This window comes from Amblyomma mixtum, chromosome 1 (genome assembly GCF_055824585.1).
Source record: "Amblyomma mixtum isolate Tamu chromosome 1, ASM5582458v1, whole genome shotgun sequence".
Lineage (NCBI taxonomy): Eukaryota > Metazoa > Arthropoda > Arachnida > Ixodida > Ixodidae > Amblyomma > Amblyomma mixtum.
Window position 1 is genome coordinate 67,794,155 of NC_143012.1, and position 12,695 is coordinate 67,806,849.

Sequence of the window (12,695 nt, forward strand, 5' to 3'; positions counted from 1 at the left end):
AAACGAATGGCCAAGCTCTGTTCTCTTACATGGACACCCGTGTGACTGGTTTCGTACTCGTGTGTGCAGTGTCCAAGTACAAGAAGGACCCCTCGGAGTCGACGCTGTCTCGGAAGCTGGCCAAGCTGAACCTGCACTCGGTCCTCAAGAAGTCATCGAGGTTTGGTGTGCGCCTCTCCTCCACGTTTGGCCTCACATCAGTGGTAAGTGTCAGAATCATCACTGCGCAGTCGGGCACAATTGATTTGACAGCCTCGACGTCATTGAGCCAGTTTCATTGCGATGCTTTCCATGCTATCGCCGCTTGCGTAGAAGATGCTGACTGGTGTAATTTGTTGTGGATTGCTGAATGGCCAGTGCCTTTGGAACTGAATTTGTTAAGCAAGTGGTGTGTTTCTGTCGCTTCCAACGTATCGCGGCATTCCCTGTGTCACTGGAACTTCGGACTCAAGGAGATTTTAGGGAAAGGCTTTTGCTCTTATGTCATCTCAGCAAATTTAAATGGTTTGCCCGTGAAAAGTTTGCTTCTTTCTGAAGGGAAATTCTGTGGAATGTGGCATGATGTCTCCATCAGGAAAAACACCGGAGCTCAGTGGTATAGACGAAAATGTGGTCATAGATTTGGTCGCAAGTCTGTGGTTATTGGTGAGAGTTTCTGTCTTCGAATTCGAACGGGTGGGTTTGTTCAGTCCCTAAGCAGTGGTATTTTAGCAGGCCTATTTGGACGTTACTTGGCTTCCTTTAGAAATCCAGCATCCATCCTTGCCTTTAGTTAGTTTTCTTTATGCTGAAAGATTTTGTAATAAAAAAAAAAGAATGAACAAAAGTGAGTGATTATCAATATCGAGCTGAATCCAGCTATCGTACATGTAAAGTTTGATACATTCAGCACAGGTCTTAGTGTTGGCCTGTAGATTAGAGGCAGTTGCACACAGAACCAGTTGCAAGGGAAGAAGCATTATATGAGAGCTGCATTGCTTTGATTAACATATATGCAAAGAAAGGAATAATGCTGACCAAAAGGGAGTTGCTAAGAGTTGTAATTGACATTTCAGCTTCCGTACAGAGGCCTTGTTCACTTGCTCACTTCCGTACAGAAGCCTAAACGTCAGTTACACCTTTTAACAACTCCTTTTTGGTCGGCGTAATTCCTTTCTTTTCAGATATGAACCTACTACTCAACCAGACGAGATTTCGTCAAACCTTAGATTTCAGAGGGTTAAGGGGGGAAGCTGGTCTTAGGAAAAAAAATTTTTGTCAATGAAGTTACAATAATAAAATCTTCAAGAAACATGTATTTTTGCATGCTGATTCTAAATATGCAATTTAATTTTATATAAAGCAAATCCTTGTGCACTTATATAATATGTAACTTTTTTGCCGAGAGCCTTCAATAAATTTTGCTGCAGGAAACTCGCTAGGACGCATGCCATTGGCTTATCTTGACATCAGACTACGCAATAAGGGCAAAATTATTATCCTGCCTATCATAGAAGTTGAGTTACAGGGTTCTGAATTTGCCCCTTAAAGAACGGGAAGAAATGGATGATTTCAAAATCTTATAACTCTCCTTCTATAACAGGCACAATGATAATTTTACCCTTATTGCATAGCTTGATGTCAAGGGAAATCAATGGCATGCAATCCAACAAGTTTCCCGCAGTAGAATTTCTTTCAAACTCTCGGCAAAAGTAACCTAAGATATTGCATAAGTGCACAAGTATTTATTGTACATAAAATTAAATTAAGTTCAAAATGGTTGAGAATTGGGCGAGTTAGTACGAATTCGAGTTGGTTGCAAGTTGGTTAATTACGTATTTAGAATCGGCACACAAAAATGCATGTTCCCAAAAGATCTCATGGTTGTGACTTCATTGGTAAAAATTTATTTCTAAGACCCTCTTCCCCCTTAACTAGGACACAGTTAACAAAAACCGACAAGAACATACAGTGCTGTTCAAACTAGCCCAGTCCTAAGCACTTCTGAATAAGCATTGTTTGCTTTCCTCTTCTGTCCCGACGCAGGAGAAGGACGAGTCGTTTGAGCGTGCAGAGCGAGAATTCCGCGTCCTGGAGAAGGCACTGAAGCTTTTCCTCAAGAACTTGGCGGTGTTCTGCGACCAGATGAAGGTGTGTGTGTTTGTTTGTTGGTTGCTTATGCAGGAGCATTGTGCTTTTGGTTGCAATCATGGTTTTAAATGCAGAGCTAGGCAGCCTGCTAGAATGCATGTATTCGGACTTTCACGATATCTTGGACCTCGCTGCAGAACCATTACGCACATCATAGGGACGTTTACATTTTCACGGCCAGTATTTCGGACTTCGTGGAGGCCAAAGGTTCAATTTTTCAGACTAATGCCAACAATACTGTGGTGGTTTCTCAACTGAAAATTTGTTGTTTTCAGATTAGTATAGATGCGAGTGGGCATCGCCGTTGCAGCCAACCGGTTCTCTGCTGCTGTGAAAGGCACCAGCTTCGACTTAAACGGAGTCAATGAGATGGGTTGGCCTGGATAGGCTTGACTATTTTTTCTTCATGGCTGCCACTTGAGATAATGGTGCGCTCTTCGTTGCCATCGAGATGGCCTACAAAGCTGTGTGATTGCGTTGAAAACTGGACAGCCGCAGGGTCTCCTGTGGCTTGGATGGCGCAACCCACGGTCTGGGAAAGGGAGGGGTGGGGGGGTGTGCATTCAGAGGCGCTCAATTCCGCACGCGTCTTCCGATGTATTACCCCTCGGTCTTTGTGAATGTTGTTGCCCATGTATTTGTTTGCGGCATGACCTGTGACCATGACACACTCTCTGGTATCGTCACACTGTCTGGTATCGTCACGCGAGGTGGTGTGGACGTGACAAAAGCATAACTGTGGCCCAGATCAAGTCTAATATCACCTGCAAGCAGAGTGCGGCTAGCAGCGAAGCCCGTGATTTTTATAGCCTGTTTTTCGCAGGGAGGTTATCTTTGTGAAGTCCACGGATTTGTCGGACTGTTTTCATATTCAAACCATTTTAGAGGTCCCGCCGAGTCCGAAAAATCGGTCAACGACTGTAGTGTTAAGGATCCCGTGTCGCCATAAAGCCGGCATCAGCTTCGGCGTCTTTGACCATGGGCAAAAAATCCCCAGGGGAAGTAACGTAGTTGGGACACCTAGGTTACGTTATCTTGTGGCGTCAACGCAACCTGCCCACCGGATTGTGTGCAGGCTGACCACCGTGGCAAGTGGTGGTTAAATTAATGATTGAGCAAGAGGTTGCCCAGGAAGACCAACCTGGGTCGCAGAAGCCCCACCGGTGGCAGCACCTGCCATCGCAGGGCAGTGGCGCATTTCGCTTAACCGCTGCACCACTGCGCCAGGAGTGGTATGCGGGCTCCCAGGCACCTATGAATGTAAAGTCCAGAATGACTAATTCCACATATATGGGCATTCCCAAGCAGCACATGTAATCGGCGCAATATTGGAAATGTATTGGCAAATACTGGTTGTACAAAGGGCCAATGTGAAACCATCTATTACCAATATTGGGCCGATTACCAGTGTTGCTAGGGTTATTAACCTATTAACGCTATTGCGTCATATCTTTGAAGGTGTAATGAAGAGGAATTTGCACTCGTCTTTTTGCCATGGGAACTCAACCTACACGTTCCGAGCATTCTTAGAAACTTCGATTCATTGCCCTGTGTGGCCGATTTCCCTAATTAAATCGAATTAATGTCCGTCTCCCGCCTTTTCTTTTTTTGAATTCTCCGCGTACGGTGGGAGGAGTCGACCAACGCGTGGAGTGCTTTTCATCCAGTCCTGTGGTGGCTTGCCGCTCTGCTATCGGCGGAGTAATACGTAGTGATCCGCAGAAGCAAATAGTCCGCGCGTATTTTTATTTCTTTGGGCTTATTTTGCGGCTACATCATCTGCGAATGAAATTATTTATTCACGGAAACCTAAAAAAAAACAAAATAAAGTGAAAGCAAAGCCTCCACGGAGCTGGCTGAAAGGCACTCCACGCGTTGGTCGACTCCGCCCACCGTACGAGGGAGAATTAAAAAAATAAAGGCGGAAGCCGGACGTTAATCCGATTCAATTAGGGAAATCGGCCACATAGGGCAATAATTCGAAGTTTCTAAGAATGTTGGGAACGTGTAGATCGAGTTCCCGCGGCAAAAAGACGAGTTCAGATTCCTCTTCAGTGCACCTTTAAGGCGGAGCTAAGTGTCCCCTCAAATTTTTTGATCTTGTCACAGGTTGCCTTTCAAGAAGCATGTCAGTAGGGAAGTGCTCAGCAAGGCATGCAGTGCATTGGTTTTCCCTCCCTTCTCTGTGCACATGCAGCAAACGGTGCACGTGTCCCTGCAACTGTCGGAGGACCTGGTGCAGTACTACCACGACCGCAAGTCCCTGCCGGAGGTGGAGCGCTTCCGAGCCGTCCAGCACACCATCTGCTCCCAGCACTGGCACGAGTTTGTGAGTGCCCGTCCAGATTATAAGGGGGAACCAGCGTCGGGGACTGCATGGCCAGAGTAGTTTGTTTGTAGAGGCAGATTAGGTACGTCGCTGTTACTGGGAGGACATTAGGCTAGTAGGGGGGAAATCAAGCTTACCAAAGGGCTTATCGAAAGGCTTATCAAATACGTAAGCACTTTCAAGGATCGGTTCCTCAGTGGGTTGACGTAAGACTACAGGCCCTGATTTATGTGGCAAGCTTTGTCTCTATTGTGCCAAACTGTACTCTGAGTCGTCATCATCATCATCATCAGCCCAACTATGCCCACTGCAGGGCAAAGGCCTCTCCCATGTCTCTCCAATTAACCCTGTCCTTTGCCAGTTGTGGCCACCGTATTCCCGCAAATTTCTTAATCTCATCCGCCCACCTAACTTTCTGCCACCCCCTGCTGCATTTGCCTTCTCTTGGAATCCATTCCGTTACCCTTAAGGACCTCCGGTTATATTGCCTTCGCATCACATTCCCTGCCCAGGCCCACTTCTTCCTCTTGATTTCGACCAAGACGTCATTAACCCGCGTTTGTTCCCTCACCCACTACGCCCGCTTCCGATCTCTTAATGTTACACCTGTCATTTTTCTTTCCATAGCTTGTTGCGTTGTCCTTAACTTAAGCTGAACCCTTTTCGTTAGCCTCCACATTTCTGCCCTATAAGGGAATACCGGTAAGATACAGCTGTTGTAGACTTTCCTCTCTCTGAGAAATGACATCAGCTCAACCGTGCTCTGAGTATGGTTGAGCTGATGTCATTCTTCTGTGTGGTGAGAATAACCAGTTACTGCTTTGGCGGGAAGAAAGATCTGTCACTCCCTTCAACGGAGGAACAAAAGTCGAGGAGCACAGTGGCGCTCACACACTGCTGATGCCAGCGCGGTCGTGCTTGTGTGTGCCTGTTGCAGGCGACGGCAGTGGAGCGTGACGTGGAGAGCGTGCTCAAGCAGCTGCTGCAAATGTTTGTGGGGCCAAACAAGCTGATCACCAAGCGGCAGCACAAGCTCCTCGACTACGTGGCCAGCAAGACGCGCCTGGAGAAGAACCGGGACTTCACCAAGCAGAAGGCGGTACGCCCTCTATACTCTCTCTCCACTTATTGCATTGGTATGAATTTTCCCCGACTATGTCTTCGGTGTCGGAGAAAGTTGCCACTGATGAATGCTTATTTCTGTTTTGAGTTGAAAAGCCTCTCGTTGATTTTCTTTGAGATGGTGTGGAGGCAAAGGATATTGACAGTATGTGATGACGTCTTGCAGGTTCTTGGTTGCAGAGTCACGTTACTCGAGGACAGCTTTTACTTTGCACTGATTTTGTTTCACCTGCCCACTTTTCCCAAGTTCACGTTTCATTATCAGTGGACTGGTAATGAATGTTTATTTCTCTGTTGGGTTGTGAAGCCATTCTTTGAAAAGTGCTTTCACGTGGACCATGCTTCGTGGACCATACTTCTGCATTCCAACTTGCCTCGTGTTATGCAACAGAGGTTTGCTGCCTTTATGCGCAAGCACACAAGTGGCATTTATTCACTAAAGCGTCGAAGAGCCATTAATTTTCTCTGGGTAATGCGGCAAAAGTATTTTATTTTATTTTATTTAGAAATACTGCAGACTCCTTCTGGAGTCAAGCAGGAGTGGGAAACACATGAATAATACCAAAAATACATGAATAATACCAAGAAAACACATGAATAATACCAAAAATACAAAATGAAGTCAAAGAAAAAAGTCATACATTCAAACTTTTCAAAGCAGCAATGAATTCCACTTCGTCAGGAGAATCTACAACATTCTGAGGCAGCTTATTCCAGTCTGACACAGTCATAGGAAAATAGGAATAATTAAATGAATCGATGCAAGCCTGGTATTCTTTTAAGATTTTTCCGTGGTTAAACCGTGTGTTAGCTCGAGGTGCAGGGGTAAGGTAGAGAGTCTTGTTTATCTGCGTCTTATTATTGTACAGAAGGTACAAGAACTTAAGCCTGTATTCTGTGCGTCTGGATTTGAGGGTCTGAAGATCCAAGAGATAAATCAACTGTGTTACGCTATCTGTTCGTCTGTAGCGGTTGCAAATAAAAGGGACGGCCATTCTCTGTACCTTTTCCAACTTATCTATATTTGTTTTGGTGTAGGGGTCCCATATGCATGACGCATACTCCAAACTCGGTCTAACCAGGGATTTGTATGCAGTGAGCTTCACCTGTGTTGGGGCTGTCGCCAATTTTCTTCGAATCCCCCATAAGGCCTTACGTGCGGTACAACATATGTTGTCAATATGTTTGTTCCAGGTTAAAGTTGATGTTATTGTGACTCCTAGATATTTTACAGCTGATACTTCGTTAATTACATCCCCGCCAATATTGTATGTGTGAGCTAATGTTTGCTTCTTGTTAGAGACACGAAGAACAGAGCATTTTTTTATGTTCAGAGCCATTTCCCACTTTTCGCACCAGGTGTAAATATTGCCAAGATTCGCGTTCAGGAGTTCTTGATCATGTGGTGACCTGACCGTTATGTACACAACACAATCGTCCTCAAAAAGTTTAACTACTATTCCAGGGTCTATCTCGGTAACAATATTATTGATATAAATAAGGAACAAAACCGGGCCCAGGACAGACCCCTGGGGTACACTTGATGTCACTGGAAGGCTATCTGAAGAACTATTATTTACATTAACATACTGTGCACGGTTGTCAAGATAGGCTTTTATAAAGTCAATAAGTATTCTGTTTATTCCAAAGTTATAAAGCTTTTGTATCAGTTTATTGTGTGGCACCTTATCAAACGCCTTGGCAAAGTCCAGGAACACTGCATCGATTTGGCCTCTATCATTAATTGCAAGAAAAAAGTCATGGCGGGTAGTAATTAACTGTGTGATGGTGGAGAGCCCGCGCCGAAACCCATGCTGGGCATCTGACAATAAGCGGTTTTCTTCCAAGTATTGAACTAGTTCTCTGCAAATTGTTCCAATAGCTTCGAACTAACTGAAGTTAAGGAAATGGGGCGGTAATTGGATACCGTTGTACGATCACTGGATTTGAAAATAGAGACAACATGCGCATTTTTCCAGTTGGCAGGCAGTGCTGAGCTTGACAACGAAGCAGTAAAGATTGCGTGCAAGTAGTGCGATATCCACTCTGCGTAACGGTGCAGAAATGCTGTAGGAATATTGTCTGGCCCCACTGCTCTTTTCACGTCCAAGTTTAAGAGTAAATTAAAAATACCTTCTCGAGTCACAACTACGTCGCGCATTGTCGACTGGAACTCCTCGGGTGCAAAACCAATGCTCTGGTCTTTAGGCACGAACACTGAGTGGAAATACTTGTTAAATTCATTGGCTACATATGTAGAATCTGTAACTTGTATGCCATTAACACATAAAGAAATTTCATTTGACCTGTTGTCATTTATAAATCTCCAAAATTTTAATATCACCGAAGTGCGATCTGTGTTATTCTGTCCGCGACTATACCTTCATGGCTTGCTGGAAGGTATTTGGGAACCATTATCTTCAGCAGAGGCCTCTTTCTCGGGATATTAAGTTTTGTAGCTTTCTTGCCACTTCTTGGTGAGCTTCTTGTCATGCACGGACTCTGTTTTGTTTATTTGCCAGAAGCTTCCTTTGTATGTGCATTAATACCTTTACTAACCTTACTTCGCCTATTCTGTTCAGCCTTGTACTTTTGACACGGATTGCATTAGCTATTCCATAAGGAGAATGGCGTGTAACAGAGAGCTGTCAACGGACTGAATAGTGCATCTCACATGGATATTAATTTCTTTTTTTCTGGTGTTGTTGGTGGCACAGAAGTGTAGTGACTAAAGCATTAACGTGCACTGACATCGCACAGTGCACGGGCGTCTAGAATTTCTCCTCGATCGCAATTCAACCGCCATGGCCGGGGTTCGATCCCTGCCGCAGCGGTCGAATTTCGGTGGAGGCGAAATTCTAGAGGCCCGTGTACTGTGCGATGTCAGTGCACGTTAAAGAAGCCCAGGTTCTGGAAATTTCCGCAGCCCTTCACTACGGCGTCCCTCATAGCCTGAGTCGCTTTGGGACGTTAAACCCCATAAACCAAATCAAACCATACCAGTTTGCTGTCTTGACCATTCTTCTGTGCTCAGTCGTTGTTTTAGCATTGCACGACCTATCGTTGAGGTTTCCCGGACTGTGTTAGGGAGCTGTAACCTGGAGTAGTGTCCGTCTGAGAGAGAATTGAGAGCTTCTTCCGCGCTCGCCTGTCGTCAGCGGAGGAGGGTGTCCTGATGGCGATGTACTTGTCTGCAGCTGTCGGACGAGCAGCAGTTGGCCAAGAACACGTACAGTGCGCTCAACGCGCAGCTGCTCGACGAGCTGCCCAAGCTGTGCGGCATCGTGCGGGAGGTGTTGCAGCTGTGCGTGCAGGAGTTCCTGCGCGCCCGCAAGACCTTCATCGGCCGCACGACGCACGAGCTGCTCAACCTCATGGAGGTGAGGGTCACCCATAGAAGCAGCAGAGGGAGGTTGCGCCTTGTTACTGTCTATCTTGATTGCAGGGCTCGACAAAACAGCGTCAGAGTGCAGCTTGTTAGCAGAAGCCACAGTGCTCATTCTCTGTCATAGGAGGAGACCTACCACAGCTAATCAGCCAAATATTGGAAATGTGTCTGCAAAGGCCGGTCCCTACATAGGACCATCGTGAAGCCATTCATGTCCATTATTGGCCAATTACTTGCGCTACTTGGGTAGTTTATGCTGCTGATTTGCCACTGTTCTGTTAGTCAAGTATTCGACTAAAGCGCTTTACCAGTGCCACCAGTGTAGTGCTCTAAATGGGGACTAGAATGAAGAACCAGACAAGTTGTTATGGCTTTGTATCCTTCATCTTTGACTGATGAGCCAAGCTGGGAGTGGCCATATTCGAAGTATAAGGTGATGTTTGCCTGGAGAGCTTTGAGTTTTCCCACAAAAACTTTTCACAGCTTGGCCACTTGTCTTTGCAGGTTGGAGAAAATTACTGAAAACAAAGTGTAGTATGGGATGGTGACAGATGTTTGGAGGAACCTGTGTAATGTCTCGATGCTTTGTTGCGGTGCACTTAGCATGTGAGGTGCCCTTTGCTTTGAGAGACCGTTTCATGATTTTTAGCGCTGAAGTCCAGGCCTAGTCTGGTGTGATTGGCCACTGTTGTACGTATTTGTTCAGGGGAATGTCAGTGGCATGACTGTAGCCCATGTCTCTGTCAATTTTACTCTTTCTTTTTTTTTCCCTACCGTCTTCTCCTGTGGTACGCCTGTCGCTGTGGTGTGGTAGTTGAGCGATGCCGACTGGTTGTTTTGAATTGGGTAAAGTTTTGGGCAGGCCAGTGGAAAAGTGCACAGCACGCCACTAAGGTCGCAGCGTGTGCCGCAAAAGGCACGGCCTTACTGGCGGCGAGGAGTACGCAGATAAATGTCACCGCACCAGTCACGTCAAAGCTTTCTCGATGAGAAGCCACTCAAGGTCCACACTTCCGGAGGAGTGTCCACAGTTCCGCCGTCGCCGCTGGAAGGCCAGCGGAAGGTGACTTCAGTAAGAACCGAGAGATGTGTGGTGCTGACTCTTTCCACCTGGCTAAGTTGGACGCCTCTCATTGGTGTCCCCGCTACGTGCCATGTGGCAAGCCACAAAAAATGGCCCTGCGACCCATTCGCCACGCAGCAGAAAAACCTCCCGTTTGGAAGCTTTCGCAGTGCATATTTTGGTGTTGGCTGTGTGCTGCGTGCATTTTTTCCGGTGGTGTGTTCATGCCTTGAAGGTCTCTGACGTTGGCACTGCTTGGTACTGCTCCTTCCCACTTGTCTGAGTGCTGTTTGACTATCTGATAATAATAATAATTAATAATCATGACAGGGTGACTAGCACAGTGCTCATGAATGAACCTAGCCTGGTCTTCTTGATCAGGCTACATGCATAGTATAGGGCTCACGAATAATTTCAACCACTCATTGTTTCTTACCATGCTGCCAGTACTCAATGTCAGCGTTTTCTTTTTCTTTTTTCGTTTTGCCTCGATAGAAATGTGGCCACCAGGGTTGGGATCAAACCCTCAACCATGCTCTGAGTAGAAGAGCAAACCGTCAATAAACAAATGTAGAAGATGAGCCGGCGCAGATAGTGAATGCTGGCATCTTCTTGGTCTGCGTCCCTACTCTGGGATGCCGCAAGATTCCGCCGCCTCACGAGCCCGGTGTGCGAGGGCAGCTTGCGCCGTCGCACTCGAGGAGGAAGGTCTCCCAAGCCGCTTTTTTTATTGTTTATTTATTTTTTATTTACTTTACCCTCAGGCAAAGCATTGCAGAGGGGAGGGGGTAATACATAATAACACTGAAAATACACATAACAGCAGAGAACAATAAATTGCCAAAACATAAATAAGTCAGAATAAGTATTAAACTCAATATATCATTTAATAGAAGCAGTAACAGCAGTCCGAAACAATACAGGGTCAGGAATTGTGGCAACTGAAGAAGGAAGGTGGTTCCAGTCATATTTCCAGTCATATGATGTGTGAGGAATAAATAAAATAGGAATGAAATGGGAAGAAAATAGGAATAAAATAGGAATAAAAGTGGGGGTGGGGAGGGAAGAGAGGACTGTGTTGTAGAGTGCCATAACCACTGGGTCACCACAGCGTCATTTACACGTGCCACTCCCTCCTCCCCCGTTCCCCCCCCCCCCCCCCCCCCCCCCAGCTTCCCATGATGCTGAGCGCCAAGGGCAGCAGCAACGTGTTGGAGAACTTCCGCATCAAGCACAGCCTGGTGTTGAAGACCCTCGCGGCGGAGCCCAGCGCCAGTGAGAACAACCTCTTTGCTGCGCTGCTGGCCAAGGTCGATGGGGGAGGGGGAACCCTGACCAGGGGTGCTGGGGCCAAGATGGCCGCCCGCCTGGGCCTGGGCCCGGCCGTCTCGTCCATCCCCAGCAAAGCGGTGAGCTGACGAAAGCGCTTCAGGCCACTCGGGGGTTGCTTGTGCTCCTGAAAATGGTCACCTTTGCATGGCAGTTCTAACCTGTGGCTTAAGGGGGGACGAGGGTCTTAAAACTGACCTTTTTATTTGTGGCTAGAATCTGATGAAGTTTTGCACACAGATGTGTTTCTCTCTTGTGATTTCAAAAATGTAGTCATAATTGAGCTGGTGGTCTTAGATCAAAAGTTATCTTAAATTTTAGAGTGTAATTAGGTAATTTCTTTCGCAGCTTTAATGAGCTTTCTCATTACATTTTGCTGCTTTTAATTACATGAATCGATAGCCAGAGAGTTCCCATACCCGGTGACATTCTTACTTTTTTTGTTTAAGCCACGTATAACTAGCAATTTGCAATTAGCTTAACGAGTTGCAGTGTAAAATACTGGAACCTCTCACTCTCGACATAGTATGTCAGGATGACATGCCTTTAGAGAAAAACGAAGAATGTCATCGGGCATGAGAACTCTCTGGCTATCAATTCATATAAATAAAAGCAATAAAATGCAATGAGAACATGCATTAAAGCTGCATAAGCAATTACCTAATTACATTCTAGACTTCGTGAGATCTAAAACCACCAGCTCAATTATGACTACGTTTTTTGGAATCAGAAGAGAAAGACACATATGTGTGCAAAATTTCTTGAGATTCTAGCCATAAATAAAAAAGTTAGTTTTAAGACCCTCGTCCCCCCCTTAAAGGCATGATGACTGGCACTAATTTATTCTGTCTCACTCATTCAATTGCACTCATGTGACCTAATAATTTCAAGTGGTTCATGTTGGCCATTATAGTTACGTATGGTGGAGCCGCCGCAGTGGCTCAGTGGTTACGGCGCTCGGCTGCTGACCCGAAAGACGCGGGTTCGATCCCGGCCGCGGCGGCTGAATTTCGATGGAGGCGAAATTCTAGAGGCGCGTGTGCTGTGCGATGTCAGTGCACGTTAAAGATCCCCAGGCAGTCGAAATTTCCAGAGCCCTTCACTACGGCACCTCTCATAGCCTGAGTTGCTTTGGGACGTTAAACCCCCATAAACCTAAGTTACGCATGACCATGACCATTCAGCAGCTGACAATGAAGCTTTTGTAAGGCTTCATGAATGCCCTATCATCTTTTTTTTTTTTGCTAGTCTTTGGGAACTTTTTTTTATTGGCTGTGGCCATTAGGAGTGCTTGGGATGGATATAAAATGAAACCAGTATTTGTCCTTGGAAAG

The 12,695-nt window shown here is 46.0% G+C and overlaps 1 protein-coding gene across 2 annotated transcripts in view; it reads left to right on the forward strand.

Moving 5' to 3' along the window:
• Positions 1–12,695, forward strand: part of LOC149366609 (dynamin-binding protein-like) — a 63,788-nt gene that overhangs the window by 37,861 nt on the left and 13,232 nt on the right. For both annotated transcript variants that reach the window (XM_089551463.1, XM_089551469.1), the window contains exons 14-19: positions 70–203; positions 2,026–2,130; positions 4,328–4,459; positions 5,397–5,558; positions 8,779–8,961; positions 11,205–11,441. In XM_089551463.1, coding sequence (XP_089407589.1) covers positions 70–203; positions 2,026–2,130; positions 4,328–4,459; positions 5,397–5,558; positions 8,779–8,961; positions 11,205–11,441 — 953 coding nt within the window. The remainder of the gene's footprint in view (positions 1–69; positions 204–2,025; positions 2,131–4,327; positions 4,460–5,396; positions 5,559–8,778; positions 8,962–11,204; positions 11,442–12,695) is intronic.